This window comes from Periplaneta americana, chromosome 6 (genome assembly GCF_040183065.1).
Source record: "Periplaneta americana isolate PAMFEO1 chromosome 6, P.americana_PAMFEO1_priV1, whole genome shotgun sequence".
Classification (NCBI taxonomy): Eukaryota; Metazoa; Arthropoda; class Insecta; order Blattodea; family Blattidae; genus Periplaneta; species Periplaneta americana.
The window spans coordinates 120,827,825-120,847,530 of NC_091122.1; the positions used below are offsets into that span (position 1 = coordinate 120,827,825).

The 19,706-nt window shown below is 38.2% G+C and overlaps 1 protein-coding gene across 4 annotated transcripts in view; it reads left to right on the forward strand.

Moving 5' to 3' along the window:
* Fas3 (fasciclin 3) overlaps positions 1–19,706 on the forward strand; it is a 368,573-nt gene that overhangs the window by 77,035 nt on the left and 271,832 nt on the right. Inside the window, exon 2 of one of the 4 annotated variants that reach the window (XM_069828844.1) lies at positions 7,713–7,774. The exons of the other annotated variants lie outside the window; for them this stretch is intronic. Coding sequence (XP_069684945.1) covers positions 7,726–7,774 — 49 coding nt within the window. The 5' untranslated portion in view covers positions 7,713–7,725. The remainder of the gene's footprint in view (positions 1–7,712; positions 7,775–19,706) is intronic. 4 annotated transcript variants of the gene reach the window in all.

Genomic DNA, 19,706 nt, shown 5'->3' on the forward strand with positions numbered 1-19,706 from the left:
CAACTTCTTACAGGATTTTTATCCGGCTATTTATCGACGCTGTATCAACTACTAGGTCATTTAACGTCATTGAAATTGATGATAGTGAGATAAGTCTGAAGATCCGCCATGAGATTATCTGACATTCACTTTACAGTTGAAGAAATTTTCGGAAAAAACCTAGCCTGGTGATCATCTCAAACAAGATTTCAACTCACGCTCGAACGCTGCCTCAGATCACTAAACAAACGCCCTACCGTTTGAGCTAAGCCGGTAGCCTTTGTTTTTGTTCCTTCTAGTACAGAGCTGCAGAATGGGGCTTAGAACCGGTTTATATTCGACCGGTCAGAGAATATCCGACAAGGTCGAGCATCTGATCGAATGTTCGAACTTCAAGCGGTTACCTGTAATATTTTGCAGGCTAGACAGAACACCAGGCTCACTTCGTCGTAAGGTGCGTACACACTTAGCGAACGAACAACGAACGAATGATGAAGCGAAACTTCGTTGTTCGTTCGCTGTTTGGAGCAACGTACAAATCATCAGCAAATGGTCAGAAAACATTCACGTTCGCTGATTATCCGCAATAATGGCAGACGAAAATATAATTATAGCAAGTGCAGTCGTTATTATAGGCAGTTTAACAAAAAGAAAGTTAAAAACCAAAAGGCGATGGTGGCAGACGCCACTCTACGAAAGTCGCAATCAATATAGAGGCACTGACTTGCTTCATGATTTACGTCGAATGGAATCGGCACAGTTTCACAACTTCTGTCGTATTTCAGAAACAGACTTCGAAATATTACTGTGCAAAATAGGGCCAAAAATTTCCAAGAAAGACACAGGCTGGCGAGAAGCAATACCTATTCAGGAAAGGCTAGCATTAACATTTCGATATCTCGCTACAGGATATTCGTATAAAAGTTTCATGTATTTATTCAAAGTGTCGAAACAGCTGATTACCAGGATTGTTCCAAAAGTATGTACAGCTATAATTGAGGAACTGGAAGATTTTATTAAGGTATGACTGCAAGACAGGGGAAAGTTTCAATATACGGATACCTCACTAACAATAATTATCTTAAAATACTAAAAAAGAGATTTGTCTGTGTTTGTCGAATGCGCATCATGGTTACGAAAAGGCATTTTTCAGTGCCAATAATTTATTTTGTGTGCACAAGGTTGGAACTTTGTTTTTTTCTGAGCGTGAATTTGTCCAGAAGGAACGACATATGTTTATACGCGAAACAAGTTCCACCTCATCACTCCACATTCCAGATCTTTTTGTGGACTTCTATCTTTCCCTTCTTGTTCCTCTTGGCGATACCCAACTGTAATACCTGGATAGATTAATCTTAGTCTGGTCTTTTATACCTCACAGTCAGCCGTCCACCGACAAAGAAAGCGAAACAAATCCAACATTTGCTAATCCGAACACTAAGGTAGTCCTAAGACGGAAGAACTTTGCCAGGTGTTTATTAGCAATATAAATTTCTATTTTTCCCAAGCGGTTGTGCAGGACTATAGTTTCTAGTATGACAGACGGGTTTGATATGGAAAAATGTGTACCGATATCGTACGACTTTTTCATTAGATGCGTTTCACGAGGAAAATGGATTGTTGTATTGTGAATCTAACTATGGTTGAAAATACGTCTTTTTCAATGCTCGGACAACTCCGTAATAGAAATTGACAATACAAAGTTCCAGCAGAATTGTGTTACGGGCGTAGTACAAAGAGTTAACAAGGAATACCGAAACATTTTATTCTGCGCCGGGCCTAGAAGAAACAACTAACCGGGAAAACACAACACGCTGCCGGTCAAAAACAACCTCATGGCTTCGTAAGAATGCCGGTAACTTAGGTTCGACTCACTGCACGAGATGGGTCGAATTCCCTCAGTTTACGTTCTACCTCTCAGTTTTCCCTTTGGTGGCCTACCCTCATGTACTGTGTCAGAATATGTGACGTTGGCACAATGTCCAACGCAGTATGTACAGAGGTGCACTCATTACGAGTGACTAAGTGGCCGGGATCCGACGGAATGAGCGCCGTCTTGAATCACTAAGTGATTACTTACACATATATTATTATGATGTACCGAAGTACAAATGATACTTCCGTACAGGAATTCTGCGTTACCAAATGATGAAAGATGGATAGAACAGAGAATCCGGTGTGGCTTAGTGGATAAAGCATCAGCACGTAGAGCTGAAAACCCGGGTTCGAGTCCCGGTGGCGGAGAGAATTTTTCTCTGTTCTATCCATCCTTCATCATATGCGAGTTTTTATTTCCAAAAGACTTATAGATTCTGGGAAAAAATGTTGAAATATAGTAAAATTATACTAGCGAAAGGTGAACCACTCCTCTTAATCTGGCTTCGCAGACCCCATGTTTCCTATCTGAAAATGTTCAGCAGAGCACTCTGTTCAATTTTTGCATGTTTTTATTAAATCCTTCCCGGTACCGTAGCTATATGACAGGTGCTCAGATCGGTCCTGACTTCTCGTATCAATTCTGTTTTTGATTTTACAAAAATAATTTTATTGTGACATCGTGAAGGAAAATTATTTTCCACCATCCCAACATCTAAAACACTTCTTCTTGAAAGAGAATTTAATATAATATAATTAATTGATTAACTAGCGGACTTACTCGTGTTAATTATGTAAGTTTGTGCGGCTTACAACTCTTTCAGTGTTTCACGCATCATCCTCAGAGCCTATTAGATCTCGGCGTCATCTCGAACTTCTCTGCCTATTATGTGGGTGTATTTGATTGTTGAAAGGTGTTGAAGAGTGGAGTCAAATAGTGTGTGTACTGAAATTGATCTGTGTGTTGAGAATTTGATCGGGGTGTGTTTTAGTGTGTTTGTATATTTCGTATTGTTCTAGTGTGTTGAGTTTTTGGTTCTTGGGTTGTATGTGTAGGATTTCCATGTCCGCATTTATGTTATTGTATGTATGGTTTGCATTGGTTATGTGATCGGCGTATGTAGATGTATTGTGTCCCCTGGTTATTGCTTTAATGTGTTCTTTGTAGCGTGTTTGGAATGATCTGCCTGTCTGTCCTATGTAGAACTTATCGCAACTATTACATGTGAGTTTGTATACACCTGTGTGGTCGTATTTATTTGTTTGTGTTTTTTGTGTGTTGAGATGTCTTTGTAGTGTGTTTTCTGCACAAACTTACATAATTAACACGAGTAAGTCCGCTAGTTAAGCAATTAATTATATTCAAGTGTTAAAAGTAGTGTATGCAAGATTCAAAATGGATTATTAATATAATATTTTTGCAACAAGATACGAATAGTGGCCATATTCACAATAAAAACTATTCAAGCTCGCATTCTCTTTTAGATAAGAATAAATTCCCAAACATTATCGTGCATCAAGTTTCGCTGCAATCTATATATCAATTTCTCTATCACTAAATGTGCTATTAAACACACGGATTTGCAATAGTTCGTGGTGTGTTTGTGGCGCGCGGTGTGTTTGCAATGAATCCGCTTATCCGGATCGGTTAACCCTCTGATGCATGTATTCATTCTTTTCGTTTCCTGCGCATAAAAGCAAATAGCTGTGCTAATACGCGCGTGTACCTTGTAATCCAGGCCTATCCTCTTTGGGACGCCGCTACTATTGCCCCTGCCACCTACATCATGTTACGAGCGAACGAATCCAATTTTAAACATGCACCGCAGCGCTGTCATTACTATTATTATTATTATTTGCCCCCTGATCTTCACGCCAACGCGCGTTTCATCCAATATCCCAGCTAATATTAGGTTTCAGCAACCGGCTGTTCAGAAAACGACGCACCCCTCTCCAATCAAGCGGTACAAACTGTCGAACTTCCTATCTTAAATCACGTCTGTATCGGTTTCACGTTTCAATTGAAATTGAAGTTCTTATCATGTTATTTCCACAGTTACCACTACTGCTAACGCTGCTATTACAATCACTTTGAAAATGAAAAAATAAAGTTCTTGTTGCGTTAGCTGATGAACTGTCAAGTCCTACCGGCCGCTACTGGCCTCATGTCCACATGTCTCAGCAGAGGTGAACGATCTTCCAACCAGAACGGAGATATCATGGTGGTTGGCACGATGATCCCCCCAGTACCTGAATTTCCGTAACCGGATTTCGCTAACTATCGTAGTTCCCCCAAATTCATCACTAGACTTCGAAATTCAGGTCCCAGTCGGAGAAATACAAGTTTACTGATAACAGAGCATTGGGCGGAGGTGGAGGAACATGCTAGATTTGATTACTTTTCCATCTATCGGATAGAGCTCTGCATTTCATTAAGAACGCCCTACCGAGAGTCGTGATATACGCGCAGTCGGTCGCTCGCTCCGTGACATATGCAGCAGGCTGGCTGCCGCGTGTTCTGACTCCGCAAAAAGTAAATCATCCAATGAAGCATCACTGACGACCGGTCGTCTCTATCACTTGAAGAGTTTCACAGACTGAAAACTGTCTTCTATCAATGTGTTTACAGTATACGCTATGAAAATGTAAAATTGCCTGATACCCTATCACCCAATTAGTGAACAGACTATCAGATTGAATAAAATTACAATAAAATATTTAAATAATAATAATAATTTATTTTATAGGTTTATTAATTTAAAATTTTAACTAACTACAGTATGTTGTCTTTTAGAATATAAATAAATGTTAGAAGGAAGTGAAATAGAGAACTACGACAAGGATATCCTTTATCATATACACTGTTCAACATCTATTTGGAGGATTTGGTCAACAACTGTTTTCACAACATGGAAGGAGTAAAAGTAGGAGGAAGAAGAATAAAGTGCATATGATTTTCTGATGATATGGCGTTGTTAGCAGAAGAGAAGGCGATACTAAGGGATATGCTACTGGAGCTAAATGACAGCTGTGAAAATATGGGATGAAGATAAATGCAAACAAGACGAAGACCATGGTTGTCGCAAGAAAAATAAAGAAGGTAAACTTGCGAATTCTACATGCGACAGTAGACACCAAATGAACAGCTTCAGATACTTGGAGTGTACTATAAGCAGTAACATGAGCTGCAGCCAGGAAGTCAAAAAGGAGGATATCAATGGCAAAGGAAGCTTTTAATAGATAAAGGAGCATCTTCTGCGGACTTTTGAAAAAAAGAACTAAGGAAGAGACTAGTGAAGTGCTTTGTGTGGAGTGTGCCATTGTATGTGGCAGAAACATGGACAATACGACGAAATGGAGAGAAGCGAATAGAAGCATTTGAAATGTGGATATGGAGAAGAATGGAACGTGTGACGTGGACAGACAATAAGAAATGAAGCTATGTTGGAAAGAGTGGGTGAAGAAACTGCAAACCCAGCATTCTCCAATCTTTCCTATTTTCTGCCTTCCTCTTAGTCTCCGCATATGGTCCATATATCTTAATGTCGTCTATCATATGATAACTTCTTCTGCCCCAAACTCTTCTCTCGGTCACAATTCCTTTCAGTGCATCCTTAGTTCTTTTTGCAGAGGTCCGCAGAAGATGCTCCTTTTTCTATTAAAAGCTTCCTTTGTCATTGCTATCCTCCTTTTGACTTCCTGGCTGCAATTCATGTTACTGCTTGTAGTACAGCCCAAGTATTTGAAGCTGTTCACTTGTTCTACTGCCTCATTTAGAATTCGCAAGTTTACCTTCTTTATTTTTCTTGTGACAGCCATGGTCTTCGTCTTATATTATATTATGTTATATTATATTATATTGTATTATATTATATTGTATTATATTATATTATATTATATTATATTATATTATATTATATTATATTTCTCACATATAGTTTATTTTAAACCATTTTTTTTAATTCACTGATTTTCCACCATATTAAAACCATCCTCTCCACCTTAACCTTCCGTCACCTTAGGTGTTTTCGGGGCTTTCTGTCCCACAATCGTTTCTTTTCCAATTCTGAAAATGAGTTTGGAACTATCTTGTGTTTAAAAGCATTGTCGAATTTCAAGTTTTCTTGCTTTGACCTCCTGAGAACTGTGGTAAATATTCGAAAGTAAGGGTGATATCGCTGCCCAGCAACTGCTTGCACCTCGTGGGAATTATTCTGTGAACTAATTTCACCGGACACCATTGCGTTTCAGACTTTATTTTTGATCATCATCACTGGGCTTTTCCAAACCGAGTCCATCGTGCATTAATAATGGAACATCAGAGTGCGGCTTACGCGGGTTGCATACACGTCCCACCATTCCGCATTCTGGTACGACAGTCATGTGTTTTTAATTCAGTGTGGCTTTGATATGAAATGAAAACAGAATGGATCTTGGCAGTTTGGATTTTTTTTTATAATGTACGTAAAATAAATTTATTTGAAAATCAATATTGTTTTTCTCATTTCCTTTATTTTATTCTATCTCTAGTTTCTACCCATAATTAAACATTTCATTAATTTCTCATTTTATTTCATTAGCTTCTTTCTTTATCCTTCTGTTTTTCATTTGTTTTCTTCTGTCTTTTTCGTTTTATTTTATTATTTTGCTTTTCTTCTCATCCGCTTTCCTTCTTTCATATATTCTTTCTCTTTTGTTTTCAACGTACTTCACGTTTTTTTCTCTCTTTCATCTACTATTTTTCCCGTTCTTTATCATCATTGTTCACTATTTGTCATTTCTTTCCACTTCCATTTCCTCGTTTCTTTCTGTATCTTAAAACTATCTTTTTCTTTCCTGCCTCCTTTCATATTTTTATATTTATTTCTTATCTTTCCCTTACATCTCACTTGCTTTATCTTCTAACTCATTGTACGTTATTTCATATTTTCAATATCTCCTTCTCTGCTATTACTTCCTTTCTCTCTTTCTTTTTTCTCTGTTGTGTTAATTTTTTGCAATATTAGTTTTTAATATTGCTTCTTTCGCGTATATCTCCTCCTGTTATTTTATTTTATGTTTTCCTGCTTGTAGGCTATATAAGGTACCGTCATTTCCCATAACTATCGTCCACGATACAACTATTCAAAGAACATTTAGAAGTACCTAACATAGACCGTTCGTAGATAGCTGCAGTGACTTGACTTCAAACTACAGTACAGCAAACCTATAGATAAACTAGGTACTACGTTATAGAGTACAAAATTTGAATGGACCATAGTTATGTTCCAGGACCATAGTTATGGAAAATGATGGTACTGTCTTTCTATATATCTATCTATTTCTTTCATTATTTCATTTATTATTTAAAGTATATTCTATGTACACCTAAAACCCATTGTATTTTGGAATATTATTAATTCGTTGCTTACAAATGTTTCTGAACGATGGAGCATATTTTGTTGCACTCCTTGCACTCTACTCATTTCAGCGAGTACTGACGACCACTGATCTACAAGGTCTTCCCTAAAATATGTCCCCCCCCCCTCAAGGAAACACCTGAAATGACGCTTCCCCTTGCTAGTTTCTCCTTTTTCTTAGTTTTTTTTCACATCTTTCTATTTCTCATTTCAGTCTTGCATTCTTCCTTCCATATCTTTGTTTCCATTCTCTCTGTCTATCTCTCTATCTGTATTTTATCAATTTGTTGTCCTCTATTCTATTCCTAGAGATCTCTCCTACTCGCTTATGATCCAGATATCTAGTGTACTTGACGAGGGAACGGTATCCCTCTATATTTAATTAATACAAGTCACAAATAAATTATGTGCAGTGTTCAATTTTTTAATTAATGTATTCATATTTACGTTCTGTTACAGGTAAGAGTGGCTTATGGCAGCGGCTTCACAAGATTCGATGAGCTACACGAATCCACTGTGCAGTGAGTATCCTGCATTGGATTATTTATATAGTTCTAGCTTTAACCAAAGGCGATTATAGACTACTACTTTTAGAAAAGATAAATTGTGTATTAGAAATGTGCGTTGTTCATAGATTTGTAGCCCACAGGGTAAAGAATACTTGGAATGGAATGGAATTTAAGTGAGGGGGGCACGGATGGCCAGCAATGCGACCTGTTGAGATCTATTGCGCTAACCCTCGATGTGGAATGAGTTGCGTGCCATAGATCCCCTACGTGCACCAACCCAACCACATGACTCCCTTAACGACCGGTCCCTACAGCCAATAGAAATCCATATACCATTCCTGCTTCGGCAACTTCCCCCAAGGCCCCCGTGTCGGTCCGAGGCGAAACTCCTCCCCCGAGTAGGTCCGTCTCGGGTGCCATTGCAGAAGCCATCCAACGTCGCTTAGCTACATTCCACGGAGGCCGGTTGAGAGAGCCAGTAGTTCCGGGAGGCCGCCTGTAGAGTGATCTGAAGAACCAGAAACGGGATGATGAGGAAAGGATGATGGGGGAGGAAAGGAAGTGGCGAAGATGAGTGGGGTTCCAATCGCCTGATAAAGTTACCTGATATTCATCCATAGGAGTGAGGGGGAAAACCCCGAAAAAACCTCACCCAGGCAACTCGTCCTGACCGGGAATCGAACCCGGCACCGCTGGATTAAAGAATACTTAAATATGCCTACATCACGGAAAACAAACTTTTAAAGTGTTACATAGTCATGCCTGATCACAATTTCATTAAATGGAAGAGAAACGTGGACAGTAGATGTGATGAATAGAACATAAAAAAACTAAGATACTGCTCATTACGAGATACAGTTAGAAACTAAGATAAGAAAATAACATTGCTAGTAAAGAGTAGTATAGTAGAATTAATATCAAAGTGAATGGTGAATGTGCAGAAGTCTTAAAATGTTTTCTGAATTACAAACAAATGATGAATATGGACGCTGGATTTTCTGGAGTACAGGCAGACTTAGATAATGCAGGCCTACTGTCTGATCAGTCATTCGATCTCTCGTAATGAGTTACGTTTTCGCTCACGCACTTTTTTGCCGCATTGGCGCTTCTTACCTCACAGTGGGAGCTTAAGAAATTTGATGTATCGGTGGAAATAACCGATAAAAATTATTATAAATGCCGATTGTATTTGCATTTACAGTACCAGAAACAAGTAATAGGCGTAGTCTTGACAGCAATCCTCCTGTATGTACGCAACAAGTTCCGCAAGACAGTCCTCAAGTACCATAAATACAGACGCTCTTGTTTACTGTACATGCCAAATGCGTTATATCTGAATCTTAGTAAAATTAAGGCGGGGCATTTCTTTCTTATGAAACTGTACATTACCTCCTGAGATTAAAAAAAAAGATAATCCCGAATGTTACATTCCAAGACACTAGAACTTTTTCTTGTATGTAAACTTTCACTCAAGTACACATCCTCTCGGCATATCACGTACATAACACTGTAAATTTTCCGCTGTTTGTGAAATTAGATGGTGACAGGACATTCAACACCACAGACATGCATGTCAACAATTGAAATTTAAGTTGCCGTCAGATATTTAACCAGCGCCATGCGGATGACGCCGGAAGCTGCTATGTGAGAAGGCTGTTTAATATTTAATTGGCCGTGCCTAGAGTAAGATTGGATGAAACGTGAAAACAGGACACTTCTACCCTACATAGAGACAAGCGCCCTCAAGGGAAGGAGCATCAGGAGAAAAGTCAGACTCCTTTATTTTTTAATATATTCCGATTTTTTAAACACATTTTGTTCACAATTAATTTATTTGTAACTTTTTTTCTCGGCCATGCTATAATACGCTCATTACATGTGACGTAACTGTATTTTAATGATATAGGCTACATTGAAGTACTGCTATTCATTATGTTATTCCAACTATCGATTTCCAATTAAACATATGATTAATATTGTATGCGCAACATTCCGCAAACCTTGAGAGCACCAATTCAAAATGGCAGGCGCGAGGTTTGAAAATGACATTCATCGAATCATTCAAATAAACATTAACCCAGCTTCAAACATTCCATTGGAGTCATTCTCCAGATAAATTTCACAAACTGCACACTCAACAACATGTATTTAAAATAAAATAAAAATTCTGTTCATATTATCTGATAAATTGAGTTCATTTCCTGTGTTTTAATATGTGTTGCTTTGAGGTTAAAATCTCCATACAAAGCTCTGCAAAAAATCAATAAATACGGCTTACACGCCTGCCATCTTTTGCACTGCTCGGGAACACGCTGAAAAGACACTCACACTCGTGCCATCTGTTGCAATAGTCGAGAACACGCTGAAGATACACGCGTGTTAATTTATTATCACTGAAGTAACAAGGTAAGATATTTGTAAAATTCAAAACTTAGACGTATAATTATGGTCGAACAAAAACAGTCGTATGGATCTTGCCTATAATGGTAATTAAGACGCTGAAAATTATGAAACTCGCTTACGCTCTTTTCTTAAACATACTCGCGTCTTATTTACTACCATGATAGGTTCGTTCCATAATATCCTATTATGTATGTTGGTTTCCTTAGAATACAGTAGACAATATCGATGGAGAGGTAATTAACAAATTAACAGATATGCCCGAACCATCATCCTTACGATTACTAGTAGGGCACCACCCGGGTTCGATTCTGGACTGCCGTGAGAATTTTTTCTCGGATTTCTCCAGTTTCCCCTCAGCACTATCATAATTATTCCACAATTCATTCATTCATAGTGTTCTGCCCAAGGACAGGTCTTTCACTGCGAACCCAGATTTCTTCAATCCTTTCTATTTTCAGCCTTCCTCTTTCTCACCTCATATGATCCATATATCTTAATTACGTCTATCATTTGATATCTTCTTCTGTCTCGAACTCTTCTCCCGTTCACCATTCCTTTCAACTAGTTCCTTTTCCTCTTCGTGATTACTTTCAGCATCATTCTTTCTTCATCCACTCTTTCCAATACAGCTTCATTTCTTATTCTATCTCTCCACTTCACACGTTCCATTCTTCTTCATATTCACATTTCAAATGATTCTATGGTCTGTCCCAGGAATATGTAGAGTAGGAGAGCGAAACAAATCCTCTACGCAAGTGATATGTGGGAGGGCTAGGGCCAATGATCGCTCAGGGGGGAGGAGTTGGTTAAACGAAGCTAGTAATCGCTTGCAGGGATTGGATCATTTATATCTGAACTCTACTCTACCTTCTGTCACGAGCATCTTACCCCTTAGCGGCCTCGAGCTGATGCTGCCCGCAATACACTCAGGCACAGATAGACTCCGCCCCCATATGCGTTAAGTTACTCCACAGATTCCTGGGTCGGACCATAGTCGCATCTCTTCACTTCATCGTAATGTCCATGTTTCTGCCCCATACAATGTCACACTTCACTAGTCTGTTCCTTAGTTCTTTCTCCAGAGATCCGCAGAAGATGCTGCTTTTATTCCATCAATAATCCAAAATATTTACAATGGCAGAAATTCGTATCGATTGCCACAGATGTCCACACCTGTGGAGTAACGGCTAGCGCGTCTGGCCGTGAAACCAGGTGACCCGGGTTCGATTCCCGGTCGGGACAAGTTACCTGGTTGAGGTTTTTCCGGGGTTTTCCCTCAACCCAATATGAGCAAATGCTGAATAACTTTCGGTGCTTGACCCCGGACTCATTTCACCGGCATTATCACCTTCATCTCATTCAGACGCTAAATAACCTAAGATGTTGATAAAGCGTCGTAAAATAACCTACCAAAATCAAAAAAAAATTGCCACAGATGGAGCACCGACTTTGGTTGTAGGATAAAAAGGATCCGTCGGCAGATCCATGTCATTTTTAAAAGAAACAGTGTGATGAACTACTAATCACTAATCACGTTCCATTGTATTATACACCAGTAAACCCAGAGCCAGGCCTCCAGAACGGATAACAAATAGCTGAAAGTTGTGCACATTGTGCAAATCCAGCTTTTTAGGTATAGTTCCCTGTAAGATTGACGTGAATAATTTCAAGGAAAAAATTGTTCCAGAGCCGGATATCAAACGTGAGACCTTTGGCTGACAAGCAAGCATTCTGACTGGTGCAAATAAAAAAGTTAAATATTGTTCTTCCACCATGTTAATGTCAAATGAAGTGCCTATACAAATTTTGGCTACTCGACCGCAATTACGAGGCCATCCAGAAGGTGATTTTCCCTGGGGACGTTTACAGAAAAAAACACAATTGCATGGAAAGATTTAGTGAAACAGTCTACAGTAATTGTTCGTCATTTATCAACATATCCCCCACTGGAAATGAGATATTGGTCTTACCATGGGATCAATTTTTGTATCCTTGTGTCATAGGAATTTGCCGCCTGGGATCGGAACCAGCATTTGACAGCCGTCTCCACTTCTCTGTCTACCCCATGATATGACATATGTCTCAATTTCTGTGTGGAATATGTTGAAAAATAGCTCAACAATTGCTGTGTCTGTCGCAATAAAGTTTTCCAATGAAACTGTGTTTTCTTTCTGTTAACGGCCCCTGGCGAACTTATTTTTTATGGCCCTCGTAATTGCGGTGAAGTGGCCAAGATTTGTGTAAGCACTTCTTTTGACATTATTAACATCGTGAAAGAAAAATTTTTAACTTCTTTTATCTGCCCCCATCATAATGTTTGCTTGTGAGCCAAAGCTCAGTCGGTATAGCATTGACGCGCTCAGCCGAAGGTCCCGGGTTCGATAGTCTGCAACAATTTTTCCCTTGAAATTGTACACATTTTCTTTATGAAGACGATTGAAAATTAACACCATGCTTATCGAAGAAATTTTTGCATCTATTGAGATGATAATCTTCAGACGCTATTCAATGGTCGTCTTTTAACCACATTTCTGTTTTCCGTTCCTGCAAGGGTATATGTACGAGAACGACCGCAAATATTAACAGAAATTGCAGGCTCTAAATTTCTAAAATTGTATAAGACAATGAAGTCACAATTGGACAAAAATTACAAGGTACTGCAACAAGACTTATTAGAACTTAAATACCTGATGAAAGTGTAAAAAAAGGTTACTAATAATATTTTTCAAACCAGTTTAAAAAAAAAAAGAAAAAAAAATTCTGCAGTTACATTTTTGGTAATCATAACATTGTTATGGTCTCTCTGACATCTTTAATATTTTACCTGCATGTAATAATCTTTTTTATACTTTTATCAGATATTTAAGTTCTAATAAGTCTTGTTGTGGCACCTTGTAATTTTTTACCAATTGTGACTTCATTTCCTTATAAAATTGTAGAAATTTAGAGCCTGCATTTCGTCACGTACATATACCCTTAAAGAGTTGCATGGACGGGAATTTGTAAGACACTCCGCCGTGTTTTCTGACCGATAGAGTTATCTCAAATTCGTTGTGCAACGTTGTTTAAACTGTGAAATGTGGTCCAGTTTCTAAGTTGTAAATGCTTCAACTTCCCAGCAATGCAATTAGATGGCATACATGAAGTCTTGCATTGTGCGTTTTATTTACCAGTTTGTTGGGAGTTGGCGGGGGTCGGATTGTGAACGAACACGTGAGTTAGTTTTCAGTCAGAAACTCAATTATTGCCGTAGTCGAATTTTAATTAAATCTGTAAGGCACGTGTGGCGAAACTAATTGTTAAACTTTTTTTTCTCAATTATGGCCCTGTTATAATAACCAGAGCAGTGCATGTGGGAGTGTGCTGATGGGATTGACTCTCCCATTCCACCTTTGTGTACATCTGCAGCTGCGTAACCCGACACTGCTACTCACAGTAATGCACTTCTTGTTGCTTGTCATCTCCCATTCTCTCTCTTAGTTGTGTTTCTCATTTCCATTATATCATATTTTTTACTTATATTTTCTCTTTTGTCTTTTATTCTATTGTTCTCTTTTCTTTTTATTCCTTTGGTTCATATTTCTTTTCTAACTTCTTCCTTTGACTTTATTCTTACCTTTTTCTTTTCACGTAAAATGTCTGTGTTCGAAGTACCAGATAGAAGAAGTGTAACGTTTTAACCGAATGTTTTGTTAGAGCCCGATCGCAAACTCGTGGCACTTGCGCGAAAGACGAATTGGCATCCACTTACATCAGGGATGTCAAGGTCAGAGCACGCGAAAGACACTACGTGCTCCCAAGCGCGCACGGGTTCCAATGAATCTGTTCTACAAGCGGTAGCGGTGAATAAGAAGGGGTGAGCAAAATGAACTATATTGGCCTATCACTGCAAGATGAATTAAACTACTCTTAAGTAATAGATAATATGTTACGCTCATACAAGAAAACAAGAAATAAAAGCATATTTTGCAACATGTACCTCTCTAATAAATACAGTTAATTATAAAATAGTAGGATATAATAAATAATGAACATAGCTTCTCTTTAACTTAAGCAGTTTTACATAATGAGGTCTATAATTAGCCTAGCCCTAATTATTGTTATTAATTGTTACATAATCATGTACTACTTATCTGAGCATCATCACACTTCTAGAAACAAATTTAAATTTCTGACTTCTCGCGTAATTCAGAAGTGTTTTTTTTTTTTTTTCTGATTTTTGCCGACACAAATCCAACTTGACTTGGAGTACGTCAATATCTTTAAATCGTCTATGGGATTCTTCCCAGAGATTTTTTAAAACATTTCAGTGTTTTACACTGTTGAATAGGAAGTCAATGAGTGAAGGCGTTGAAATTATAAAAGTTGTGCTGTGAGATGTGCGACATCCACAATGAAATCTTCATCTGAAAGCTTTTAATATTATCTGTCGACACAGATTAATTGATTCTTTCCTTGCGACCTCAAATTCAAAACGTTCAGATGGTCTAATACATCCTTGAGAAAGTTACGTTCCTAGATTCATGTAGAGTCAACTAGTTCTGGACTGTCTCTGTTTTTCTATTATGAATTCTGATAAATATTCACGCAATTCAAAATATCAGGACAGAACAATATCGTAATATCAAGAAACATCGTTAAACTGAGAATTTATGTACGAAAATCTGGACAATTTATTGACACAACTCATGACATTTAACGAATTTACGCCATTAGCAGCACACACTTTTGTTTGTATTTTATTCTGTAAACATAAATACAATGCTGTGAGGAAGAAGCTATACAATACATCTTCACATACATTTACTACTATTTAATGTCAATAAAAACAAACTAATTTGAATATTATATCATTCTGTAGATGAACTAATAATTTCAGGCGTTCGACACTGCTTGTCTTTATAACTAAATAATTTCCACAAACCAACCTCATCTTTCACTTACGTAAGAAGTTAAGGGTCTAGTCGGCCTGAAAATTACTGAACGACTTCTTCCTCAATGTGTAATGTACAACCCATATGTTCACCAGTGACTTGTACCTGCGTGCCTTCCGTGCTCTGATCAGCGCATACGGCCTGTGAGCACGTTTGCACTCTCGTTGACATCACTGACTTACATGGACTCACCCAAGAGTCTTGCTGGGGTGGGGGGGGGGGTGTTTGAACTAAGCCATCTGTGGCGAAAATGTGACTCACGAGCACATTGTAGCTCGCAATGATAGCTATGCATTTCTCTTGCTTCCTACCTTCTCCAGCCCCCACCCTCTCACTCATTGGAGTCAAACTCCGTTCCATTTGTATTTGTCTCTGACCTGCGAGTGTCATATCGTCGCAATATCTCTCTCGAAACTATGTAGGCCTACCTCTACAAAAACGAAAGTTTCAAAGTAGGATGGGAGGACGCATTTTTTTTTTTTTGCTGCCAATATGATGAGAATATTAAATGAATGATTTGTTCACAAGTATTACGAGGGAAACGGGTGTGTAACATAAAACGGCATTATACTACAAGTTACTCATGAAACATTAAAAGGTTAAATGTTATTATTATTATTATTATTATTATTATTATTATTACTATTATTATTATTATTATTATTATTATTATTATTATTATTACCTCTGTACGTCGATCCTTTTTCAGCAGATGTACGAATAATACGGTTAGGTCTTCAATTTAAACTCAGATTTACAACGTGATGTTAAATGAAAGTTATATGTAAGGACTTGAAAAATGTTAAACTTTTCAAATCTTTGCCAAAATATATATATATATATATATATATATATATATATATATATATATATCTCCGAAGCTTCGTTCGTTCATTCGTTTGCTCTGTTGAAGTTCGCTATAACTTTTGTGAAAAATTATTTTCAACAATGAAAATAATAAAAAACCAAATTTAGATCACGAATGACAGACAAATACCTTCGTGATCAACTACTACTGGCAGTAAGTGATATAATTCCTGACTTTGAAACTCTGTCGCAGAGACATTCTGAAGACAGTTAATAGGTTGTGATAATATGTCCTATGTTTTTTTCTTATTCATTTCTTTCTTCGTTACACGTACTAAACATCAGTTTGTAGCCCTGTACTGTATAAAATTATATTTGAATGCTTGACGTAAGGAAAATGAAAATCCGTTAATAAGTCAGACAGTTGCTTCACTTCCCCTTCGGGTGTCCGCCTCCCTCCATAGGTGCTATGCACGTTGCAGATTACCCAGTGGCTCGGCTCACAATCACATTTTCGCCACGGCTGGAGCAAGCAGTCGCCCGCACACACAGAACCCTCACTCCAAAGCCTCAGGAAGAAGCTCGCGCATGTTGGTGCCACAAGTTTGCGACCAGGCTCTACCATGGAAACATAAGAGTAAGATGAACTTCATGCCTCGTGGTCTTACGTGCAGTACATCTAGGTTATTTCTCTATGTAATGTGTCTGTTTTTTTTTCTCCCCCCACACAATAGTCTGATAAACCATTCCAATTTGGGCTGACGGACCTGAACTCTGCTACTGGTGGCCTGGGATATAGCATCGGAAATGACTTGGGAAGCGATAAGCAGTCATTGTTTGTTCCAGGCTCCTGATCAGGTCCCACTCTCAGCCTATCGTAAGCCAGAATCATCTCCCTCTAATTCCTGCCCTTGTTTCTTCCTTCATCCTAGTTGATCTGGCGGAACTGAATTCGGTCTCTGGCGACTTGGAATACAGCACACAATAGTCATTGAAATATTAGGTTTATGGGTTATGTATATTACATGAATATCGAATGAAAGACACTATAGTACTAAACTACGTACTGTACGAATTATGTTGCTTTGATATAAGTAGGACTATTGACGTTTCACGCAGTCAAAGGATATTCTTAAATAATCCCCTGTAAATACCTATTGTCGGAGAAAAATTCATTCCGGCACCTCTCAGCTTTGCGCGCTGAGCGCTCTTTCCATCTGAGCTATGCCGAGACCCAATTCACGGCGCCAGCCGAACTCTCCTCTTTGTATCATCAATGGTCGGCACTGTGAATCGGGTCTCGGCATAGTTCAGATGCAAAGAGCGCTCAGCGCGCATAGCTGAGAGGTCCTGGGTTCGATTCCCGGTGCCGGAACGAATTTTTCTCCAATAATAGGCATCTACATGTCGACTACTTATAGAAAGTAGTCTTGATTATTCAGTGAGGTTAGCGAGGCCTGATATATGAATATATATATATATATATATATATATATATATATATATATATATATGGACATTCCATGCTTGCTTACCCATAGATACACGCAACCTATTCACTTATTCTGCCCTACCTTATATTTTCTACTTTTATTGCTACTTTTTGTCAAAGGCCAATCTGATCTTGCTACATTACTACTACTACTACTACTACTACTACTACTACTACTACTACTACTACTACTACTACTACTATCACTTCCACCACCACCACCACCACCACCACCACCGCCGCTATTACTGTTGCTGATCTTCTCATTCAAGCGTCCATTTGGATCAATGTTTTCTTCGAGGTAATAGCACGGGTTGCCGAATCACATCTTACTTCCAGCATGTCACACAATTTTCTCTGCGCGGATGTTCCCCCGCCCGTGTCAGCAAGTGACACACGCGAGGGTCACGCGTTTCGACACCGCAAAACATTAGACACATCGCGTCACCGCCACGCTTCAGTCACACAATGCCCCGAAAGTTAGATCTCCATTCTGGACATGACTTTGTAAAATGACTTTAATCTGCAATTGTAATTAATAATCCATATTAAATAAACTCGCTATCTAGTTTCTTATGACAAGAGCCCTGATATTTAGACATTTATAACACTTAAAATAGATAGACAAAAAAGGAAATTAAAACATAAAAAAGGCATTATAAATATAGAAAATACACAATAGGCGGGCAAAAGGATTTATGAACCTTGTATTCCCTACCTTAGTGCCAAGTATAACATCCCTCTCTTCAATTGGTCAGTGACAGGTTTATTTTTTGGTGCACGGAGTTCTTTACCAAAATGTACATATAATTTTTAAAACAATTATCAATATCATCTTTTGAAATTCAAAAAATCATCTCGCAAATTCTTAAAGATTCCCTGCAGATTATACAGTTTCATTTATACCACTCAGAAGGCCTTAATTAAGGATATGCTAATTTTAAATAAAATCTTTTATTTATAAGTATACTTTTATAGTCATCTTCTAAGATTTTATTTTATAATTGATAATCAATGGTGCTTAATTATTACATTTTATTTTTATAACAATATTCATATTTAATTGATTATATTTCTTTGCTATTAATTTCTGGATCCTCGTGGTCATCCTTAATTAAGGCCGGACGAGTTATTTCTCTCTCTCTCTCTCTATCACTTAATTTATTATATTCATACAACACACTTTGCTATTTGTTGTGCATTACCACAAGGTACAGAATTAGACACAAAAAAAATGACCGCTTTCCTGTATCGTAAAATTTGTCAGATCCACCTCCGGGCAACGCCTGGTTCACATGACTAGGGAAAGGATATTTATTTTGCACCTAATTTATTCCTTTAATAGGCCTATATAAAAATTAAATTATGGTTGATTTAACGACGCTCGCAACTGCCGAGGTTATATCAGCGTCGCCGGTGTGCCGGAATTTTGTCCCGCAGGAGTTCTTTTACATGCCAGTAAAGTTACTGACATGAGCCTGTCGCATTTAAGCACACTTCAGTGTCTTCAACTTAGGCCGCGATCGAACCCGCAACCCCGAGCACAGAAGGCCAGCGCTATACCGACTACGCTACCCATGCCGACTTCATATCTTCGTTATAGATTATTCATAACACTTAACCTATAAACACACAGAAAAAGCAACAAAGAAACAAAACAAAGGAAAAACAGAGCGGAGTCGTGCATACGAAATTTTTTCACGTGTAAACCTAAGCTCCCACGGAATCAGCCGAATCCTTCCGGAGGGGACTTAGCGTATAGCAGGCGATCAATTTTTTATAAGACTATAGCTTACTTACTTAGATTTCGTGATGTTAAATTCATCCTTCTATCAGGTAGAACAGTTTTCATCACAGAAAAAATTCGTTCTACTTCAAATGACGCAACTGGACCATGTTTGAAGCAAGGTAGTGTAAATGGACTTTTTTCTACCACAACTGTAGTATTACCTTTCATTATTTCGAAGATTTGTTTTATTTCATGTAAAACAGTATTTAGAGACGGTACAGTTTGCACTTCTCCTTGATGGCAATTAGTTGGGCTGGAGGAGATTTTAAACATAATGGTAACTCCGTTTATGCAATGAAGTAAGTTGTGTGAAGGGTTACATCTATGTGATAATCACATGAGAAGGATAAATTCTGCAGTGCCTGGGAAAAGTGACACAAGTCAGTTTCCACAAACCTTTTTTGATAATTTATTGACAACTTACACTGGTTTATGTCGATTTGATTTTTTTCTGTATGAATTATTGTACCGGGAGAAATACTTATGTCTCTTTTTCCAAGCGAGCAGATGTTCCGTAAG